The 24728-nt window shown below is 39.0% G+C and overlaps 1 protein-coding gene across 1 annotated transcript in view; it reads left to right on the top strand.

Moving 5' to 3' along the window:
- LOC149779690 (serine/threonine-protein kinase unc-51-like) overlaps positions 1–24728 on the top strand; it is a 92234-nt gene that overhangs the window by 31738 nt on the left and 35768 nt on the right. The window contains exons 7-13 of the mRNA XM_089940537.1: positions 2860–2985; positions 6898–6971; positions 9333–9493; positions 11514–11596; positions 12357–12407; positions 12585–12775; positions 16453–16575. Coding sequence (XP_089796663.1) covers positions 2860–2985; positions 6898–6971; positions 9333–9493; positions 11514–11596; positions 12357–12407; positions 12585–12775; positions 16453–16575 — 809 coding nt within the window. The remainder of the gene's footprint in view (positions 1–2859; positions 2986–6897; positions 6972–9332; positions 9494–11513; positions 11597–12356; positions 12408–12584; positions 12776–16452; positions 16576–24728) is intronic.

Genomic DNA, 24728 nt, shown 5'->3' with positions numbered 1-24728 from the left:
AGATTGATCCAAAAATTAAAAAAATAGAAGTCCTAGTGATAAAAAGTCCTAATGAATCTGAGTTAGAATCCTGATGAATTCCAAAATGGAAGGTAATGATGTATGCTGTGGTCAGGGTCGTACTGATGTGTCAGCAGTTCTTTGTTGAATCACAGAAAATAATATTCCCGTATTTGAATCCTGTGTAAATTTCTATAACTGTCTCTGTCCAAGAATTAATTTAGAGCACAGGTATTTCCAGGGGAAAATAATCACTTGGAATCCAAATAATTTGATGAAAACAAAATAATTAGCACCCAAAAAGATGGTCACAACATAAAACACTTGGACTTCTCAAGTGTTAAGGCAAGAATAACTATTATTTCACAAAACAGCAATAATAAATCTAGCTATGGCGCAAAACAGATGCCTGGATGTGGGTCAGTCCTCTGGAAAAGCCATTGCTACATGTTATGTTTAATGTACTCCAAGTATGGCCTCCATTTCACTTTATGAATTTTACTGTAAGAATGAAAAAATTAATTTAGAAGTTCTGAATCAAGGTCAGGAACTAGAACAGCATTAGATACAAAGTTTCCATTATTAGTGTTTGTGAGAAACAGTCAGGTCAAAATGAACTGAATTTCTGGAAAATGTCAAATCCAATAAATAAAATTATATTACAATAGCATGTAATGGAATACATTTTTTAAAAAAAACATAACAAACAAACAATTTAATTAAATCAGATATAAATAAAATCGAATATACATAGCAATATAGAGTTAGAAGCAATAAACAGTGCATGATGAATATTGTATTTTGAATCTGCTAACTAATTTGCAAAAGTGCAGAGTTGTCTTAATTTAGTTTGAAAAACAGTGGCTGAGAAAAAGAATTAATATTGGTGTTTGTACCAAGACAAGGAAATCCTAGTCTTTGGTTTACATTATTTGTCTCCCTGCTTGGCATAGCCTCATGGGGAGAAAAATAATGTAACCCCATGACTGGGATTTCCTTGTCCCTGTCCAAACCCCAAAATAGATTCTATTGCAGTATGAGCATGAAAACTGAGGCCTAACCACAGTCACAAAACAGACTCAATGCAAGGATGAGAATGGAGGCCTGACCACAGTCACAAAACGGACTTGGTACAAGGGTGAGAATGGAGGCCTGACCACAGTCACAAAACAGACTCGATACAAGGATGAGAATGGAGGCCTGACCACAGTTTCAAAGCAGACTTGGTACACAGGTGAGAATGGAGGCTTGGCCATGTAGTCACAAAACAGACTCAGTACAAGGATGAAAATGGAGGCCTGGCCCTGCAGTCACAAAACAGTCTCAGTACAAGGATGAGAATATATGCCAGACCCCAGTCACATGACAGCCAGTACAAGGATGAGAATCAAGGCCAGACCCCAGTCACAAAACAGTCTCAGTACAAGGATGAGAATCAAGGCCAGACCCCAGTTGCAAGACAGTTTCAGTACAAGGATGAGAATGATGGCCAGACCCCAGTCGCAAGACAGTCTCAGTACAAGGGTGAGAATCATGGCCAGTCCCCAGTCACAGGACAGTCTCAGCACAAGGATGAGAATGAAGACCAGACCCCAGTCGCAAGACAGTCTCAGTACAAGGATGAGAATCATGGCCAGTCCCCAGTCACAGGACAGTCTCAGCACAAGGATGAGAATGAAGACCAGACCCCAGTCGCAAGACAGTCTCAGTACAAGGATGAGAATGAAGGCGAGACCCCAGTCGCAAGAGTCTCAGTACAAGGATGAGAATGAAGGCCAGACCCCAGTCGCAAGACAGTCTCAGCACAAGGATGAGAATGAAGGCCAGACCCCAGTCGCAAGACAGTCTCAGTACAAGGATGAGAATGAAGGCCAGACCCCAGTCGCAAGAGTCTCAGTACAAGGATGAGAATGAAGGCCAGACCCCAGTCGCAAGACAGTCTCAGTACAAGGATGAGAATGAAGACCAGACCCCAGTCGCAAGACAGTCTCAGTACAAGGATGAGAATGAAGGCCAGACCCCAGTCGCAAGAGTCTCAGTACAAGGATGAGAATGAAGGCCAGAGTCCAGTCACAAGACAGTATCAGTACAACCATAAGAAAGTGTCCTGCAGATGCAAAACAGCCTAAGTACAAAAATGCACTTTGAACTCAAAATACCAAAATGAAATTTCATGCTTGGAATTTCTCATTATAACTGAAATGTTACCTGCAGTTAAGGATGTTAAATATAGGATCATGCCAAACATTTTCTAACTCTATATCCCACTCAAAATGAAATTATGGAAGATTTGAATTTTAAATTTGTTAGTTCAGGTTCAGTTACTTTATGGAGGTTGAGGATCTGTTTTAATGGCAATCTCAGGGCGATATTTTTTTCTTTCCATGACAGCTGGTACTGTGGGATCAGGGTGATGTTTTTGTTTATTTTCCATGATAGCTGGTGTTATGGTCATGGATGATATTTTTGTTTATTTTCCATGACAGCTAGTGCCATGGTATCATGGTGATATTTTTATTTTCTATGACAGCTGGTACTGTGGTATCAGGGCGATGTTTTTGTTTATTTTCCATGACAGCTGGTACAGTGGCAATCTCAGGGATATATATTTTTTCCCATGACAGCTGGTACAGTGGCAATCTCAGGGATATATATTTTTTCCCATGACAGCTGGTACAGTGGCAATCTCAGGGATATATATTTTTTCCCATGACAGCTGGTACAATGGCAATCTCAGGGATATATATTTTTTCCTGTGACAGCTGGTACAGTGGCAGTCTCAGGGATATATATTTTTTCCCATGACAGCTGGTACAATGTCAGTCTCAAGACAATATTTTTGTTTATTTTCTATGACAGCTGGTGCTATGGGGGCGCTTTATGCCAAGGGAATAATACACCGAGATTTGAAGCCCCAAAACATCCTGATGAGTTTTCCCCCAGATACAAAAGACCCTCCTGCAACCCAAATCGTTCTAAAGATTGGTAAGATTTATAATAATTTTTTTGACCTACCTGCAAGATATTGTATCAAATTTTCAGCAATGACCATGGCAGTGGCACATGACCTGCTAATGCTTTGTGTCGTAAAAGTTGCATCTTCTACATTAGTTGCTGTATTTGGCTTAAACTTTGTGTTACTGTTATTTTGTGATAGAGTGTATGTATTCATGTACTGCAGTTTAAAGTTGTGTGTGTATAGTCATGTATTGGAGTTTGTTTAGTCATATGTTAGAGTTTGTATAGTCATATATTATTTTGCATGATCATATATTTGAGTGTGTATTCTCATGTTAGGGTTTGCATAGTTGTATGTTAGAGTATATATAGTAATGTGTTAGAATTTGTTTAGTCATATGTTAGAGTTTGCATAATCATATATTTGAGTGTGTATTCATGTTAGAGTTTGCATAGTTGTATGTTAGAGTATATATAGTCATGTGTTAAAATTTGTTTAGTCATGTTAGAATGTGTATTGTCATGTGTTAGAGTTTGTATAGCTGTATGTTAGAGAATGTATAGCCGTATGTGAATTGGTATTGTCATATGTTAGAGTGTGTATAGTCATGTGTTTGATTTTGTATATTATGCTAAGAGTTTTATGTTATTATGTTAAGAGTTTGTAGAGTCATTTTTTAAAGAGTGTATAGTCATGTGTTAGTGTGTGTATTGTCATGCATTGAGTTTGTAAAGTTGTGTTAGAGTTTCTGTAGTCATATGTTATAGTGTGTATTGTCATGAATTAGAGTTTGTGTGGTCATGTGTTAGATTTTGTGTAGTCATGGGTTAGACCGTGTATAGTCATATATATACTTGTGTTAAGAGTTTGTTTAGTCAATGTGTTCGAGTATTTATATGCAGTAGAGTTTGTTTAGTCATGTGTTAGAGTGTGTATTGTCATGTGTTAGAGTGTGTATAGTTATGTTTGAGTGTGTATTGTCTTGATTTTGAGTTTGTATAGCCATGTGTTAGAATGTGTGCTGTCATGTGTTAGAGTTTGTATAGTCAGTATGTCAGAGTGTGTATATTGTCATCGGTTAGACATTGTATAGTCAGTATATCAGAGTGTGTATATTGTCATCAGTTAGACATTGTATAGTCATCATGTCAGAGTGTGTCTATTGTCATGGGTTAGACATTGTATAATCATGTGTTAGTGTTTTCCATCATGCATATGTCAGCATAATTGTTGCTGTTAACATAAAGTATCTGTTCGAAAGCCTTTGGAAGTAAAAAAATTTCTTCATCATTTGCCATTTTAACTTTAACCTTAACTTTTAACTTTAACACGAATTTGCAGAAGTGGAAAAAAATCTTTTAAATGTATATGTACAATGAGTTCTACAGGCAAGACATCATGTTGTATAGAACTATTGTGATGTGCATATAGTTCAACAGGCAAGACATCACATTCTGTAGAAATCTTGTGATGTGCATACAGTTCTACAGGCAAGACATCATGTTGTATAGAACTCTTGTGAGGTGCATACAGTTCTACTGGCAAGACATCATGTTGTATAGAACTCTTGTAATGTGCATGTTGTTCTACAGGCAAGACATGTTCTATAGAACTGTTGTGATGTGCATACAGTTCTACAGGCAAGACATCATGTTCTGTAGAACTCTTGTGAGGTGCATACAGTTCTACTGGCAAGACATCACGTTCTGTAGAACTCCTGTGATGTGCATACAGTTCTACAGGCATGGCATCACATTCTGTAGAACTCTTGTGATTTGCATACAGTTCTACAGGCAAGGCATCATGTTTTATTGAACTACTGTGATGTGCATATAGTTCTGCAGGCAAGACATCACATTCTGTAGAACTCTTGTAATGTGCATACAGTTCTACAAGCAAGATGTTCTATAGAACTCTTGTGAGGTGCATACAGTTCTACTGGCAAGACATCACATTCTGTAGAACTCTTATGAGGTGCATACAGTTCTACAGGCAAGACATAATGTTTTATTGAACTACTGTGATGTGCATATAGTTCTACAGGCAAGACATCACATTCTGTAGAACTCTTGTAATGTGCATACAGTTATACAAGCAAGGTGTTCTATAGAACTCTTGTGAGGTACATACAGTTCTACAGGCAAGACATCACATTCTGTAGAACTACTGTAATGTGCATATAGTTCTACAGGCAAGACATCACATTCTGTAGAACTACTGTGATGTGCATATAGTTCTACAGGCAAGACATTGTGTTCTATAGAACTTGTGAGGTGCATGCAGTTCTACAGGTAAGACATGTTCTATAGAACTACTGTGATGTGCATATAGTTCTACAGGCAAGACATCACATTCTATAGAACTCTTGTAATGTGCATACAGTTCTACAGGCAAGACATGTTATATTGAAATACTGTGATGTGCAGATAGTTCTACAGGCAAGACGTCATGTTCTATAGAACTGTGATATGCATACAGTTCTACAGACAAGATATTACATTCTGTAGACTGCCATGTATAGCCTATCATGTGCTGAAAAATGGCGTTAAACTCCACAACAACAACACCATTCTGTAGACCTATTGTGATGTGCATACAGTTCTAAAGGCAAGACATCATGTTCTATAGAACTCTTGTGATGTGCATACAGTTCTACAGGCAAGACATCACATCCTGTAGAACTTTTGTGATGTGCATATAGTTCTACAGGCTAGACATCATGTTCTATAGAACTACTGTGATGCGCATACATTTCTACAGGCAAGACATCACATTCTGTTGAACTCTTGTGGTGCGCATACAATTATACAGGCAAGATGTCAGTTTTTATATAACTCTCGTGATGTTCATGCAATTCTACCTGTTGGCAAGACATGAAATTCTATGGAACTTTTTTGATGTTTTGTACAGTTCTGTAATTAATTAGCATGCACAAAATTTGACACATTTAAGTATTAGATGATTATTGTTTAATGTATTGAATCTAAGGTTGTTTTTATTCATTAGTGTATTGATTATAAGGTTGTTTTCATTGGTGCATTGATTCTAAGGTTGTTTTCATTCATTAGTGTATTGATTCTAAGGTTTTCATTCATTAGTGTATTGATTCTAAGGTTGTTTTCATTAGTGCATTGATTCTAAGGTTGTTTTCATTCATTAGTGTATTGATTCTAAGGTTGTTTTCATTTGTGTATTGATTCTAAGGTTGTTCTCATTCATTTGTGTATTGATTCTAAGGTTGTTTTCATTCATTTGTGTATTGATTCCAAGGTTGTTTTCATTCATATGTGTATTGATTCTAAGGTTGTTTTAATTCATTAGTGTATTGATTCTAAGGTTGTTTTCATTCATTAGTGTATTGATTCTAAGGTTGTTTTCATTCAGTAGTGTATTGATTATAAGTTTATTTCATTAGTGTATTGATTCTAAGGTTGTTTTGATTCAGTAGTGTATTGATTCTTAGGTTGTTTTCATTCATTAGTGTATTGATTCTAATATTGTTATCATTCAGTAGTGTATTGATTCTAAGGTTGTTTTCATTCATTAGTGTATTGATTCTAAGGTTGTTTTCATTTGTGTATTGATTCTAAGGTTGTTCTCATTCATTTGTGTATTGATTCTAAGGTTGTTTTCATTCATTTGTGTATTGATTCCAAGGTTGTTTTCATTCATATGTGTATTGATTCTAAGGTTGTTTTCATTCATTAGTGTATTGATTCTAAGGTTGTTTTCATTCATTAGTGTATTGATTCTAAGGTTGTTTTCATTCAGTAGTGTATTGTTTCTAATGTTGTTTTCATTCAGTAGTGTATTGATTATAAGTTTATTTCATTAGTGTATTGATTCTAAGGTTGTTTTCATTCATTAGTGTGTTGATTCTAAGGTTGTTTCATTCATTAGTGTATTGATTATAAGGTTTTCATTCTTTTTATGCACAGCTGACTTTGGGTTTGCTCGCTTCCTGCAAGATGGAGTGATGGCAGCCACTCTCTGTGGATCACCAATGTACATGGTGAGTTTATAACCAGAATTGTTTTAGCTTAGATTTTCATGCCTCTACTACTGTAAAACCAGACCAGATGATGTTGGTATCCAATTGAATTTTCATGCCTTTACTACTTTACAAACCACGTCAGATGATGTTGATATCCATTTTAATTTTCATGCCTCTCCTACTGTGGGGCCCCGAGTGGCCGATTGGTCTAAAGCGCTCTTCGTTACGGATCACTGCCATCTCACCTCTGTCTGCGGCGGTTCGAGTCTAAGATTCAGCCAATGTGGACATGTGAGAAAGCTTGCCAGTAGCTTCTCGTGGGTCGGTGGTTCTTTCCGGGTTCTTCCTCCACCATTAATACTGGCCGCCATGTATAGCCTATCGTGCTGAAAAATGGCGTTAAACCCCACAACAACAACAAAGCCTCTCCTACTGTAAAACCAGGCCAGATGATGTTGATATCCAATTCAAGCATTTTCATGCCTCTCATACTGTAAATACCAGACCAGATGATGTTGATATCCAATTGAATTTTCATGCCTCTCCTACTGTAAAACCAGGCCAGATGATGTTGATATCCAGTTGAAGGATATCCATGCCTCTACTACTGTAAAACCAGACCAGATGATGTTCATATCCAGTTTAATTTTCGTGCCTCTACTACTGTAAATACCAGACCAGATGATGTTGATATCCAATTCAAGCATTTTCATGCCTGTACTACTGTAAAACCAGGCCAGATGATGTTGATATCCAATTCAAGCATTTTCATGCCTGTACTACTGTAAAACCAGGCCAGATGATGTTGATATCCAGTTTAATTTGCATGCCTCTACTACTGTAAATACCAGACCAGATGATGTTGATATCCAATTGAATTTTCATGCCTCTCCTACTATAAAACCAGGCCAGATGATGTTGATATCCAGTTGAAGGATTTCCATGCCTCTACTACTGTAAAACCAGGCCAGATGATGTTCATATCCAATTCAATGATTTTCATGCCATTACCACTTGTTATGTCTATTTAATTTGTATTATTTGCTAGTTTGTTTTTCTTTCCATTTGTTATATGCTATGGATAATTGTATTTTGGACTTGACCTTGTCCAAAATCAAGTTACTGTTGTTCCCAACTAGAGATGCTTATGTTATTTTTATTTTGTAAATGAACAATACATAATTAATATTTCATTATGAGTGTTGGTTAAATATTAGGATGATTATCATGGTCAAAGTCAAAGACATTATATTTAGCATATTGTAGTATAATGTTCATGGACAGAAACATTAATTGGGAATTATAATGAATTCAGGTAAGGACATCTTGGATTTTGTATTATTGTGATTAATTGGAAGATTGTTTGTACATAATCACACTTCAGGGGCAAAGGTACATTAAAACATTTGAGACTACAGACACATCAATGCCTTCAGTGCTGGATCTTATTTGAACACCAATGATATTTAATTAGGGACTGTATTCATTAGGAGTAAGTCTTTAGACTATTTGAGGTTTAATTTGCAATACTTTAAGTTCTTTTTTAAATGTTCACTTTGTATTCTTGGGAAATAATTATTTTGTCAAATTTTACAAAACTTGTTGGTTTTCGCTCTTTTCTGTTTCTAATTTTAAGACCATACGGCCATAATACACCAGGCCATATCATATTAGTATCCATTTGAAGGATTTTCATGACTTTACCACTTTAATACAAGACCAGATGATGTTGGTAGCAAACTGGAGGATTCTTCTAATTGTTTATATATCACCAGATTTTTGCTGCACTCATTGCCCTTTGTAACTACATGGTAATTGATGCTAAGAATACTTTTCTCACCTCCTTTTAGAGAGAAGGGAAAGAAGTTCAAACTTTTTTTACATGCAAGAGAAAAAAAAAAGTCATAAATTCTTATTAGTGTTAAATAAGCAAATAAACAGTGTTGGGGGCCTAGTAGTCTAGAGTGCTCACTGTTACAGATCACTGCCATCTCACTTTTGTCTGCATGGGTTCGAGTCTCGGGCTTGACCAATGTGGGTACATGAGAAAGCTTGACATAGCTTCTCGTGGGTCATTTGTTCTTTCCAGGGTTTCCCCATATTCTTCCTCCGCCATTTATACTGGCTGCCATGTATAGCCAATCTTGTGCTGAAAAATGGCATTACCGCCCCTGCTCCCAAACAACAAGTTCTGTCCATTGAGAAAAAAATTGAAAAAGTTGCATCATTTTTCCTTTGAGAAGGTCAGAAACAGTAGGTAACTTATTCTGGTATTGTATTTCGTCACATTATACACTGGTCATTTTAATTATCATGCAAACTCTTTCACCATATTAACTAATCAAAAGCATGCATTCTTTCTCTGTATGTAAAATGTAGGCCCCGGAGGTGATTATGACCTTGCAGTACGATGCTAAGGCAGACCTGTGGAGTATTGGGACAATAGTATTCCAGTGTCTGACAGGAAAAGCACCGTTCCATGCGCAAACTCCTCAACAGCTGAAAAGCTTCTATGAGAAAAATACTGAACTCCGGCCTAAGTATGATTATCTTTTACCATGTTCCTTTGATGTATTTATTATGGAATATGATCCATTTGAATGTTAGATGATGGACGCAAATGTTGTTTTAATAAAAAGGAAGCATAAAATGAATGGGTTTGAATTGTGTCAAATATGCATGCTCCAAAAACGTATATGTGAAATGTGAAGCCAGTAATCTGAATGAACACAATTTTATAAATGAAGTTTATTTCTTATGCTTTTGTATTTTGAGAAATTGTATCGCTTTAAACTCTGTGAAGTTGCATTGTTCATGTTGCATTAATTTTTATATGGATTTAAAAGATTTCTACATACTGTAGTTTTGAACACAGTGCAATTGTATATCATTCTGTGCAAACAGAGGATCTCTTCATAACCCCATATATTATTCTGTGGGAACAAAATGATCTCTGCATAACCCTTATATATCATCCTGCGGGATCTCTTTTCCACTCCATACACCATTTTTTGGGAACTGAATTAATTTATCTCATCCCCATTCTATACATCATTCTTTGGGAACACAGTGACCTCTTCAGAACCCCAGACCTGCCAACCCTTAAGATTTTGAAAAATTACCCTTAAGATACGGATTAACAGCATAAAAGCAGAAACTTTGGGAAAATGATCATTGCCGAAAATTTGTTCATCCATGTTTGATTTGGATCTGGGTTTCATATTAGAATTAGTGAAATTAGGGAACCAGACTAACATAACAGCAGCACTTCAGATGCTTTAAACTGCACCTGTTTGTTAATGCAAAGCATCTGCATGATCAAACTGTTGTGATTAGAATTTTTTTTAAATGGCATCCAGCAAGAGATGCATGTTTAAGACGAAAGGGAAAATAAGCCTCTTGAAAAGTGTTAATAATCAACACAGAAGAATAAAAAGGAATATTGAGATTCTTGTGAATAAAAGCTGGAAGGGACACAGTTACATTTATTGGACATAATGTGCCAATTTGAGTATGACTTATGGCGGGAGATATGATTGCTGTCATCATGTGAAATGGAAAAAGATAAGAATTACATCCAGCTGAGAGATAGCAACAAGTCATTGAGCTACATAGGGTTTGGAACTTGAGTTTGTGCAACTGTACTAGTAGTAAATAAAGCATACACGTACTTTACAAACGTTTCAGTTGAACATATGTTTATTTTTGCTGCATGTTTTGAATACCAAACTTTTAATTACATTTTCGAGCTTTACAATAGCAGTTTATGATAATTTGTTTTACACCTTACTGAAAACTGCTCAAACTTGCAGAACAAAATAACTGTCTTACTGAGATGGACTCTTCAGGATTGGCAGGTCTGTAACCCCATTTATCATTTTGTAGGAACAGAATGATCTCCTCATAACCCCATATATCATTCAGTGAGAACAAAAGGATCCCTTCTTTACACCTTGTATCATTTGGTGAGAACAAAAGGATCCCTTCTTTACACCTTGTATCATTCAGTGGAAACAATGATCTCTTCATAACCCCATTTATTATTCATTGGGAACGAAATGATCTCTTCATCGTTCTTTGGGAACAAAATGATGTCTTCATAACCCTGAAAATCATTCTGTGGGAACAAAAGGATTTTTTTCTCAACTCTATGTATCATTTTATGGAAGCAAAATAATCTCTTCATAATCCCATTTATCATTCAGTGGGAACAAAAATGATCTCTTTATAATCCCATATATCATTCTGAGGGAACAAAAGGATATCTTTCCCAATCCATGAATTTAAGTTACAACAAAAATGGCGTTATTTGCAAAATGATTAAAACTGACACCCTCAAGAATAAATAAATTCAAACTATATTAAGTAAATTTGGTGTGGATGCTAAAGAGAGTGAGCAATGAATGACTTTGGATAAAAGAATTCACTAGAACTAAAACCTGATGGATAGAAAGGCAGAGACAAAAACCTATAATTAGGCTGAAGTTGATTTTTGTAAACTCTGCTACAGATGTATGTGATACGTTTTGAGTTTTACATCGATATGTTTTCTCATTACAGCATCCCTGATGGTACATCCCCAGCTTTGAAGGACTTGTTGTACCGGATGCTGAAGAGGAATGCCAAGGACAGGATAGAATTTGGTGAGCAAACTATTAACAATCTAAAAGGAATAGGACTTAGACCTAGACATCATTGTATGAGTAAATTTGGACTGTTTAAAGGAGTTTACTGCTAATAGTAGGTAAAATGCATTTTAAAGAAGGGCAAAAAAGAGAACCTGACTGGACACACAAGGGGGTTATTTTATGGAGGTGGCCATTATTGGAGGTTGATCTGTATGCATACTTCTGTCCTGCCTGGGAATGGTATGACATGCGTATTAGTTTCTTGTACACCCCTTATAGCTAGTACTCATTTGGATTATACCACTGCTTGAAGGGTGTTTTGAACTCTTGGGTCATCCAAACTTTAGTTTATATTCTCTGCTCAGTAGTACATGATCTCCTTGTCAAGATCCTGTTCCTTCTCACTTTGAAATCCAGTCAAGAATTGGAACTAGAATGAATATAAAATATTGTTTCAAATTAAGCATGTTAAAGACAATGGCAAATAAAGCCTAGAATATTGTTTCAAAATAAACATCTTAAAGACAATACCAAATAAAGCTTAGAATATTGTTTCAGAGTAAGCACGTTAAAGACAATGGCAAATAAATCAGAATATTGTTTCAAATTAAGCATGTTAAAAACAATGGCAAATAAAGCCTAGAGTATTGTTTCAAAATAAGCATATTAAAGACAATGGCAAATAAAGCCTAGAATATTGTTTCAAAATAAGCATGTTAAAGATGATGGCAATTCCTTTTTTATTCTGACAGCCATTAATATATATCTGTTTCAGAGGATTTCTTCAACCACCCATTTTTACAGCCTCCCTCTCCAGCAGCATCATGTAAGTATTAATAAGACTTTTGTATATTCATACCTGCAGTAATAATAATAATAATAGTAATAAAGCCAAGGTACATTTGTTATGTAATTAAAAAGTTGTCACTTCTCTACAGTTGTGAGTAAAATAAAATTCATATTAATGAAAGATTTGAATTACTAACTTTTGTTCTGATTTTAGCTTCCCCAGTCCCTGTGCCATATAGAAGTCCCAGTTTTTCCTCTGACAGCCCAGCCTCTCAAAAAGCAGCATCAGCATCCCCCCTGTCTGGAAAAATGGAATGTTCTCCAGACAGCTCTGTGCCATTACAGAAAGCTGCTTCACCAACACACCAATTTGGAAAAATGGAATACTCTCCTAATCCACCAAAGGTATGTATTATAACTAATTTTCAGTGTTTCACTTTCACTTATTTTCAGAAAAGACCTAGGTCTCAAGGTTTCAGTTTGCACTTGGCTTGTGTAGTAAAATCTAATTTGAATTTGCCCACTTCTGTTGTAGGTAATACATGTTATAGCATAATTCAGTTGTCAGAGTTATGGTTACAGTTTTGTTTTGTTTAGTTTTCTGCAAAACTTGTTTTCAAAGTTCTACATAATGGGAAAGTTTCCAATTCTACAGATCTAAACCAGAAGACTGTTCTCTGGGTCTATAGTTTGTTCTCCATATCAGAATGGTCCAGCTATAAGACTACATGCCAAATGTGGCCTGCTGGTCATTGTTTTGTGGCCCATGTTCATACAAAAGTAAGTTCTATAATCATATGGTAATTACTATTTTATATACATATGGCCCATGAACTTTAAAATTTTGGTTGATGTTGTTGTTGTTGTAGGGTTTAACGCCACTTTTCAGCACAAGATAGGCCATACATGGCGGCCAGTATTAATGGTGGAGGAAGAACCTGGAAAAACCCCGGAAAGAACCACCGACCCACGAGGAGCTACTGGCAAGCTTTCTCACATAACCACATTAGCCGAATCCGAGACTCGAACCGACGCGGACAGAGGTGAGATGGCAGTGATCCGTAACGGTGAGCGCTTTAGACCACTCGGCCACTCGGGGCCCCAAAATTTTGGTCCAAGTGGCCCATGGTGTTGAAGATGTTTAATCACACTGCTCTATATTAGCATTTATCTGGGCAGTCAACGTCACAAACTCTCCTACACTCAGTCAGGTACTTGAGATATGGGAGGGTGAATGTTTAAGACGGGTGACATTCACTCAAAGAATGAAGACTAAAATAAGATGGACAGTGGAAACAGCACAAAAAGTTTACAATTATTTAACATATAAAACTAATATTGCACACACTGACACATTCCCACTTGCACTGCCTCTCATGGTGATAATGGAAATAGAAATAATAAGATTAATAAAAACTAATTTCAGTCCTATTATTCAGTTCTCTTTTCCATTGCTCAGTTCTGTTATTGTAGTGTATCTGGAACTCACCAATATCCATTTGTCCCATGTAACTGGAACTCACCAATATCCATTTGTCCCATGTATCTGAAACTCACAAATATCCATTTGTCCCATGTATCTGGAACTCACCAATATCCATCTGGAACTCCCCAATATCCATTTGTCCCATGTATCTGAAACTCACAAATATCCATTTGTCCCATGTATCTGGAACTCACCAATATCCATCTGGAACTCACCAATATCCATTTGTCCCATGTATCTGAAACTCACCAATATCCATTTGTCCCATGTATCTGAAACTCACAAATATCCATATTCCCATGTATCTGAAACTCACCAATATCCATTTGTCCTATGTATCTGAAACTCACCAATATCCATTTGTCCCATGTATCTTGAACTCACCAATATCCATTTGTCCCATGTATCTGAAACTCACCAATATCCATTTGTCCCATATAAATTTTGATCCGTATATCACACACTACCAATTTACACCATGAATATTTCACAGTTTGTTATCCATAAGTCACTGTAATATATATATATATATATATATATATATATATATATTTTCAACACAAATTATCGTCTATACATGTCCACAATTCATTAATAATTTCTAGTTATGTAATTCAACACAATACCTTTGTTTTCTGTGCTCACATTAAAACTTTCATGTACACTTGCCAGAACACTCGGCAAAGTCTGACATGAGGATACACTGTCCAGAACACACAGCAAAGTCTGACATGAGGATACACTGGCCAGAATGCTCAGTGAAGTCTGACATGAGGATACACTGGCCAGAACACTCAGCGAAGTCTGACATGAGGATACACTGGCCAGAATGCTCAGTGAAGTCTGACATGAGGATACACTGGCCAGAACACTCGGCGAAGTCTGACATGAGGATACACTGGCCTTCTCACTCTCTGGTCCTCAGACTGCTTTATATTCCCAAAACACGTCAATATAAACTTGCTTTTCCTTACAGCACACGTATCTTGTAGGAAAACATGCTTTTCCTTAAACTCCCACTGTTATTGTTACTCAGTACATTCTTTGTCCATTTTTGGCAACATGCTACACAGAAACTAAATTTGACGGGTTTGTGTCGCAGTCATTCTTCTGGCAACTCAGTTAAAAATATGACTTGTCTCTGAATCAAAAACGAAACTTGTTTTGTCCAGTCAGAATCATGCATTTTACTCTTTCATAAAAAATTATTTTTGGTCAGAAGTAATGGTTAGAACTTGAACTGTTCAGTAACATTCTGTATGGAGAGGTCTGGACAAGATTGTATATGGAGAGGCCTGGACAAGATTGTATATGAAGGGGTCTGGACAAGATTGTATATGAAAGGGTCTGGACAAGATTGTATATGAAAGGGTCTGGACAAGATTGTATATGAAGGGGTCTAGACAAGATTGTATATGAAGGGGTCTGGACAAGATTGTATATGAAAGGGTCTGGACAAGATTGTACATGAAAGGGTCTGGACAAGATTGTACAAGAAGGGGTCAGGACAAGATTGTAGATGAAGGGATCTGAACAAGATTGTACATGAAGGGTCTGGACAAGATTGTATATGAAGGGGTCTGGACAAGATTGTACATGAAGGGGTCTGGACAAGATTGTACATGAAGGGGTCTGGACAAGATTATATATGAAGGGGTCTGGACAAGATTGTATATGAAGGGGTCTGGACAAGATTGTATATGAAGGGGTCTGGACAAGATTGTACATGATGGGGTCTGGACAAGATTGTACATGAAGGGGTCTGGACAAGATTATATATGAAGGGGTCTGGACAAGATGTACATGAAGGGGTCTGGACAAGATTGTATATGGAGGGGTCTGGATAAGATTGTATATGGAGAGGTCTGGACAAGATTGTATATGGAGAGGTCTGGACAAGATTGTATATGAAGGGGTCTGGAAGAAGTTATATACAGAGGGGTTTTGTCAAGAATGAGTTTTTCATGAAGTAATAAGAACATACTTTTTGACTTAACAAAATAACATCTGCTTAATTCAAAGATGTTTGCTTCTTGACTGCTGTTCAGACTGCAGCAAACTAATTACATTATAATATTGCAACACTAAGCCTTGATTTAAGCCCAGTAACTGATTTTCTAAAGTGGACATTTTGATATTCATCGCAGTATGATTATTTTAGCACTGAGCATTGACTTCAGTCTAGTAACCGAATCTGTAAAGTTAATATTTTTATTCAGCCCACTGAATCAGTCTGTCAGGTGGAATTTTCATTCAGCCCACTGAATCAGTCTGTCAGGTGGAATTTTCATTCAGCCCACTGAATCAGTCTGTCAGGTGGAATTGAGTCATTAAAGTGGACATTTTTTTTATCTCATCAAGCCAGTAATTCAGTCTGTAAGGTCAATATTTTTAAGTAAGACTTAATAAAATTTTTATATCCATACTTGGAGCATTGTAAAGTAATAGACCAATCCTCTGCTGATTAAAGTAGTTCTTTTAATTTGCATGCTTTTGTTTTTAACTGGAAAGCACTTAAATGATGGTGTTTCTTGATTAGTTAAAGAGTACTTTGAGTAAACACATATTTTTAAAATGTTCATTTTTTTTGTTTCAGTGTTCTCTCAAAGGTGGCAAATTGGATCAGACTCTAGTCAATACAGAATACCTAGTGGACCCCCCAGAGTTCCTAGGTACTAGCAAAAAGGACTCAGAGTCCAGATGTAGTACTCCTACGGAGGTGAGTCTTATTTCCCTCTCCCCCCAAGTTTATTTGTTGCTGAGATGCACTTAGAATAGTGAAACCACCTTCATAATAGTTACATTTTATGTTGATGTCCTCCCTAAAAGATACATATAATGTTGTTGCCTCCGTAATGGATACATTTAATGTTGTCACCTCCCTAATAGATACATTTAATGTTGATGCCTTTCTTAATAGATACATTTAATGTTGATTCCCTCCCTAAATGATTTAATGTTGATGCCCCCCCCCCCAACAGGTTTAATGTTGATGCCCTCCCTAATAGATACATTTAATGTTGCTACCTCTGTAATAGATACGAATAATGTTGTCACCTCCCTAATAAATACATTATTTGTTGATGCCCACCAACAGATTTAATGTTGATGCCCTCCCTAATAGATACATTTAAAAAGTTGGGAGTAATGATAATTTTTTCCAGACAGTGAAAAGTCTTTGAATTTCTCCTTCAAGTACGTTCCCGGATCACATTAACGTTAGGGATATAAGCCTGCTACCTCTCGAATCCAGCCCTACTAAAAGACGAAAATTCGCCCTTTCTGTCTATCTCATATAGACCAAAGGGCAATAACTTTTGCCCTTACCTCCCCTTGCCACCGCCAGGTGTCACTAGTTTTTAAGCTTCGCTTGTACTGATAACACGTACATTATACCTCCAAACAATCCAAGCCATCTTAGTGTTAAAGTGGTCCATCCGAAGTTAAATTTGGATTTATTGCGTTGGACACTCATTCTTCTACAGGTTGTATACATTATTTTAACAGTTTTTTCAAAATTGAGTGACTTTGTCACCCTTACGGATTTTGTCTACTGAAGACCATGTTACACATGCTGTCGCTGAACTCATGTTGTCAATTAAGAGTTAACGCGACACTGACTTATTTTGCTTACTCCGTTAGTAATGGTTTTGGTATTAGTGAATTAATAACATGCTGACTTGCTAATTTGTGCTTTGTTTTCTTTTCTTGTGTCGTTTCAGTAGAAATGTCAACCAAATGCATGAAATGCAAAAAGTTCAAAGCAAAAGAAGACAACCATGACTCTTGTATTGTATGTACCAAGTGTACATCATCTATACCATGCAGCGTGTGTAATACTTGGACAGAGCAAATGTGGGCTGATGTAGTTCAAAGGCAGAAAAAGGGAATGGGGGATGTTGGGGTCCCCCCTCCACCTTAAGTTCGTCGTTTGCAACCATCAGCCACAGTAACATCAGCGGCAATGGAGGAAAATAATGTTGACAGGGTACAACAGTCCACCTTTGAACAGATGCGTCGTTTGGTCCAGGAAACGACGACACAGCTATTGACATCAGGCCAGATATTACCCTTATTTCCCTCGCTTGCTTCCACAGCTTTTTCTGACTCTTTGGAGGAATGTTCCCCCAATTTTAGGCTGCCCAGTGGGCATAAGTCCCCCCGCATGTCCAAGCATGGCCTTCGGGCCTGTAAGTCAGGATGCATGGGGTTTTTACCGGATCCATCGGATCCATTTCATTATACAACCTCTACATCACCGGCCATCCAGCTGTACCAGCATGGGGACCCTATTGCTAAAATGGTCCGACCAAATATGATTTACGGGGATCTTAGTGATAAATCCGTCCGTCAAGCTGTACCGCCGGCAACATACCAATGCTATGGTGGAGATTTTAGTGAGAAATCTGTCCGTCCAGCCAGGCCATTGGAGCAGGCGGTACCGGTGATAGCAGGACCATTGCCAACATTCAGGCCGACCACAAGCCAGACAAACCAGCTGACAGGGCCGGCCGTCCATATGTTCATGGCTTATCCACAAGGGAGAGTTAGTGACAGTGTCAAGGATGACGGAATCGCGTCATCTGTGGTACCTGGTATGCTCTATCCAGAGATGCAAGCTATTCCAGAACACGACTCGGCACACAGTGAGAGTGACGAAACTCCTGCAAATCAGCCGTACACAGATCCAACCATGGAATGGACTGAGTTTGGCTTCAAGGTGGCAGTGGAAGCAATTTATAGGGTGTTGGCAACTTCAGAATGCCCTCCACCTCCTACCACCACTCAAGACTGCAAAGTTAAGGCGTCTGTAGATCTTGACGGGGAGGAAGAGATGCCATTCTTCCGGCTCTTTCCCCCAGTCAGCAAAAATTAAGGAGATCAATGATCGTCTATCAGGATGAATAGGTGATCCGGGGAATGCTAAGGTGTTCTTTTCAGAAAGCCAAGTACCAGCGACGTTCTCGTGTCGCTGGTACAAAACTCATTCAGACGCCTTCAGTACAGATATTCCAGCCCTGAACAAAAAATATGGCAGCAGTTCACATGTCCGCTCCACGGTTTTACAAAGTGGACAAAAATGTGTTCCATGCCACGTCAAAGCTAGTCCGGAACGTAGTCGCTACGTCTTCAATGTTAGACTTGGCTTCATTAGCCATTTTCCGACTCAGGAAGCGATGGCCTGGATTGCTAGAGTTATTAACAGGGCAGCTCACCATCCCATGGCTAATGCGTTGACTGCTTCTGCCAACTTAGACCTGATACGACGTGATGCATGTCTGCGGTCCACGTTGCTCAAGCCCCATCATACTCTGGCTTTACGGATGACTAAGTTTGGGTCGCCTTTACTCTTTGGAGGAAAAATTGAAGAAGTTCGGAAGCAGGCAGCTTAGGAACTGTCCCTCCAACTCGCCGCCCAACCCTCGCAGGCGTTTAGAAAAAATCAGCCCCTGCCACAGCAGAGGGATGATTGGCGGACCAGGGACAAAGGATCCTTACAATCAAATGTGCAGTATAGATCCCAACCCAATGCCAGGAGACAACAGTCTAATTTAGCTACGAGGCAACCATACAGAGGCAGTAAGAAGCAAAGTTTCTCCGTCATCAAGCCTTGACATACCCTCCCCACCACCCGCGGACAGCCTATCTGTGGGTGGCCACCTCCTGCAATTTCAGGACCACTGGACCACCTTTTTTTCTCAGAACAATTGGGTGATCCAGGTCAATTTGGAGGGGCTTTGGATTTCATTTATCCAACCCCCTCCCCTGTCCTCCTATCCCCTCTTCACGGATGTACCGTCCAATCGGGAGAAGGATACCTTTCTACAACAGGAGATACAGTCGCTCATAGGAAAACGGGGGTGGAGATTGTGAAAAAACCACAATCGCCGGGGTTTTATTCCAGGCTGTTTCTTATCCACAAGGCAAACGGCAAGTTGAGGCTGATCATCAACGTGAGTCACCTCAACCAATACATTTTACCACCGAAATTCAAGATGGAAACGGCGAGATCAATCCGTCTTTCCATTCGGCGGGACGAGTATGCCGTCAGTCTAGATATGACCAACACATGTTTTCATGTCCCTATCCACCCCGCATCACGGAAATTTCTCCGATTCGCTTACCGCGACATGGTTTATCAGTTCCAGGTCCTACCCTTTGGCCTCAACATCAGCCCTTGGGCTTTTACCAAGGTTATGGATTGCGTCGTCACCCTGTTCTGCTCGACTTCATCTACAGGGACAGCAGTGTACTTGGACGACATCCTCCAGTAACATATGGTAAGTTCTATTCTGCTCAAAGGCAGAAATGATCTTTTAGCACTTTTAGATCATCTAGGCTTTCTCGTGAACTGGAAAAAGTCCTATCTCCGTCCATCCCAGCGTTTTGTCCATCTGGGTATGGAGTTTCTCACCGATCTGAATCTGGTACAGCTTCCTCGCACTCGCGTAATCCAGATCGTCGAACTTATCGAGTCCGTTTCCAACAGGACGTGGATTTTAGCGAGAGAATTCTTGCAACTCCTCGGATTATTCAATGTGGTGGCGGACTTGATCCCGCTTGGCTGTTTTTTTATGCGTCCCTTACAAATGACGTTACTGGCACAATGGCGCCCCTTTTCAAGTCCCCTCAATCAAACAATAATGATCATGCCTGAGATACGATCATTCCTGCATCAGTGGCACAACCCCGGTTGGATGTCCACGGGGATTCCTCTGGAGATGCCCCAAGCGGAGATAACGGTATGTACCGACGCCAGTACCTACGGTTAGGGTGCCCAACTGTTGCCGGACTTCACTAAGTCATCAACACGTGGGAGCCAGGGGAGAGGCCTTTCCACATCAGCCTTTTAGAAATGAGAGCTCTCATCAATGCCTTTCATTTCAGGAAGGATCAACTCTCAGGAAAAACTGTCCTCATTATGTCAGACAACTCTGTGGTGGTGACTTACCTCCTCAAACAAGGGGGCACCAAATCACCAGACGTGCATTCTGATCTGGCAGTTTCTACGTTGGTGCGACAACCTCCACATCAACGTACAAATCAGACACATTTCCGGCAGACTCAATGTCTTGGCTGACACTCTATCCAGGAAAAGTCAAGTTATTCACACGGAATGGTCATTCCATCAATCAGTCTTTCTTCGGATTTGCACACTTTGGGGGCGTCCAATGATCGATCTTTTTGCGACAAGGTGGAATCACAAGTTGCCCACCTTTGTCTCGCCGGTTCCAGACCCAGAGGCTTGGGCCATGGACGCTCTGTCAATCAGCTGGGAGGGGTTGTGGGCATTCGCCTACCCTCCCACGGTTTTGGTACCAAAAATAATCCAGAGGTTAAGGGGTCAGAACTTCGGATGATTCTGATTGCCCCTCTCAGATGGAACAAGTCCTGGGTCACTGATCTACTCGAGCTACCCAGGAAGATTCCAACCAGCCCAAATCTTCTCAAACAACTGCGGTCATGGGTGTTCCACCCCTGCCTGGACCATCTTCTTCTTCATGCTTGGCTCTTGTCTGGACAGCCTTGCGAGACAAACAATTTAAACCTTCGATTGTGGAGAGAATCTCAAGAACAAGAAGGCCCTCCACTCTGAAGGCTTACGAGGGAAAGTGGCATGTTTTCAGGGACTGGTGCCATATCAATAACATCGTCCCTTTAAGTGTCTCAATCCCTCAACTGGCCGACTTTTTTCTCTGGCTTTTCGAGGAGAAACAGTTGGCCCCAATTACTATCAAAGGCTACTGCTCCATGATATCAGACACATTCCGCCATCATGGTAGATGTGATATTGGGCATAACAAAGATCTGTCAGATGTTTTAGCCAATTTTGATTTCAATCAACCAAAATCCCTCACCCTGTTTCCAAAATGGAATCTGTCCTGGGTTTTAACATGGCTCAATTCAGACAAATTTGAACATTTAGCCCACACTTCGTTAAAGCTACTATCATACAAAACATGTTTCTTGATAGCCTTAGCTTCAGCATGCAGGGTGAGCAAGTTACATGCCCTTTCCAGTGACCCGAACTTTCTTCAGTTCAGATCAGATGGTTCGGTGGTCCTCCTGACGCAACCAGGCTTTGTAGCCAAAAATAGGTTACCATCCATTGGCAATCAAAGAATCGTCATTCGCTCGCTCTCTTACATAGATAAGTCAAGAGCAACAGCCATGCAAGATCCTGTTTGTGCACTCAAGCACTATTTAAAACGCACAGAGGCATGTTGGGACACACGTAAGTGCCTCTTTCTTCCGGTCAAAGCTGGTAAACCGGATATCACACCTCAAGCCCTTGCTTCATGGCTCAATTGGGTTATACGCTCAGCGTACTCTGAGGTCTCACAAGATCAGAGTCGCCTCATGAAGATTACAGCTCATGAGATTAGAGCAAGCTCGGCGAGCCTTGCATTCGAACGCAGTGTTTCGATCCAAGATATAATAGAAGCTGTTGGCTGGCATGCAGAGTCAACCTTCTCCAGTTTTTATCTCAGAGATTTGGCTTCGCAGAGGCAAACCTTGAATCTGGTAGGTCCGGTGTCGGCAGCCCAGATGACCACCAGACCCATTTTAAACAATCAGCACAGCCTATCAGCTTCACTGGATTCACCAGTGAAATTTAGTAGGTAAGAAGATTTCAATAACTGTCTTCTTAACTGAATATAGGGGTCACATATCACGAGACCCTAGGCTGTGTTGCTGATGAAATTAGGAGAACGGGTTATCGTTCAAATGTGGAATCCAGCCATCATTCCCTAGAAGGTACCCGGGGTAGAGGTAGGATGCTCAGCATTCCCTCCTCCTATTACCTATTCTCCTAACATTAATGTGATCAGGGAACGTATTTGAAGGAGAAAGCAAATTTTTAGTAAATTATGTTTCTCCGAGAATACTTACCAGATCACATTACTTAAAAACCCTCCCAACCACCCCGCTATGCGAGCATCCTCATATAATATATATCGCTCAGCTTAAAAAACTAGTGACACCTGGCGGTGGCAAGGGGAGGTAAGGGGCAAGAGTTATTGCCCTTTGGTCTATATGAGATAGACAGAAAAGACAAATTTTCGTCTTTTAGTAGGGCTGGATTCGAGAGGTAGCAGGCTTATATCCCTAACGTTAATGTGATCGGGTAAGTATTCTCGGAGAAACATAATTTACTAAAAATTTGCTTTCACAAATATTGATGAAAGTCGAGAAAATCTTTGGAATTTTCCACCACCACTTAATGCCCGAAACAATCACATAATTGATCTTGATTTAAATTTATCGAGTTCTGACCAGAATATTCGGAGGTTCAGTTTAGATCATTTGGTTGCTTGCAATAAACATATGTGCTGAGTCAATCCAAATGCCCAGTGGATTAGATTCGTCAAGTAGACTTTTATTTTCAAAGTCAGCTTGATATCCGTATCTTTCCTTACATGGAAGGTGTGAAAACCAGTCTAGCATCACAAGGGGCCAATATGGTGGTTGGAAAGCGTAGCCACTTACCGCATGGCCTAGCAAACTTGAAACATTATTAAATCGAGTGATACATGCATGAAATCTGTATGAAAATTACCGGTACTTATTTTCTCAGAAATTGTGTGATGTGATGTGATTTTGATTTTTAACGTAGCTTTAACAATTTTTCAGTCATATTGCTACGATGTCTGCATTGTGGCAGTTTATAGTGATGTCTAGCACTGGAGCATCATGCCGCAGACATGTAGCATGATGTCCCACCCAGTCACATTATCCTGACACCAGACTGACCAGTCCTAACACTAACCTCTTAATGCTGAACGCCAAGTGAGGCAGCTGTTAATACCATTGGTGTAAGTCTTTGGTATGACTTGGCCGTGGATCGAACCCACGACCTCCCACATCCGAGGCAGACGCTCTAACCACTAGGCCACCCAGAGCGGTCCTCAGAAATTGTGAGCATTAAAACTGTTGTCTTTAATCTGCTGAAAGACAAGATAAAACTATGTTGTTGATGAAATGTGACCTGATACTCACAATTTGCATTGCTAGTCGCATGAGTACACAAATCTACAACCCACATTTTCAAATGTTGTAGAGAAAAAATATATAAAATATTAAACGAAAGTCATATACTAGTTGTAATAAAAATACAAAAACAAAACACGAAATTCTCCATATTTATATATTCCGAGAACAACTTCTGGAGTTTTGTTATATCATGTGACTACTATGACTACTGTGCCCCCTGCTTCATAAATCAGACTTGTCAGATTGCTGATTTTTACAAAAAATATCTGACTTTCATTGAATGTAATTGAATTTCTGTACGTACAACAACATTGTAAAGGAGTTTGCTGTTGACATCCGATGTCATTTGAGATTTGTGAAGTCATGTGACTAGTAATACTAATGGCGAGTACTGCATCAGATTTCATCTACACCGTAGTTTCGTCTTGTCTGTCTGTGTATTAATGACATAACGATTTTAATACTTGCCATTTCTGAGAAAATAAACCCTTTTCCTATCGATTTCAAGTAGGTATGAGTCGATATAACATAAGTTTAAATTTTCTAGGCCCGCTGGTAAGCGACTACCATATGTCGCTACTTCACGGTTGTGGCAAATTCCCAATTTTTTATATGCAGTTGCAATGACACACAAACACACACACGCACACGCACACACACACACACACACACACAACATAAATGTCCAAATATGAAAAATGGGATGGGAATATTAGGAGGAAACTCAGATTAGAAAATGGACTGCTGTTTGTTTTAAGCCAAATTTGTAGTCCAAACTGTTGAATCTCAGAGCTGAAATGAGAAATTGTCGTCCCTTGTATTATATATTAAAAACGATACAAGCCCCAGTATCAATACAGGTTTGGGGACTGATTA

Source organism: Sinohyriopsis cumingii, chromosome 17, assembly GCF_028554795.1.
Source record: "Sinohyriopsis cumingii isolate HCF-2022 chromosome 17, ASM2855479v2, whole genome shotgun sequence".
Classification (NCBI taxonomy): domain Eukaryota; kingdom Metazoa; phylum Mollusca; class Bivalvia; order Unionida; family Unionidae; genus Sinohyriopsis; species Sinohyriopsis cumingii.
The sequence above is the reverse complement of the archived record's forward strand: the minus strand, read 5'-3'. Positions and strand labels throughout refer to the sequence as shown.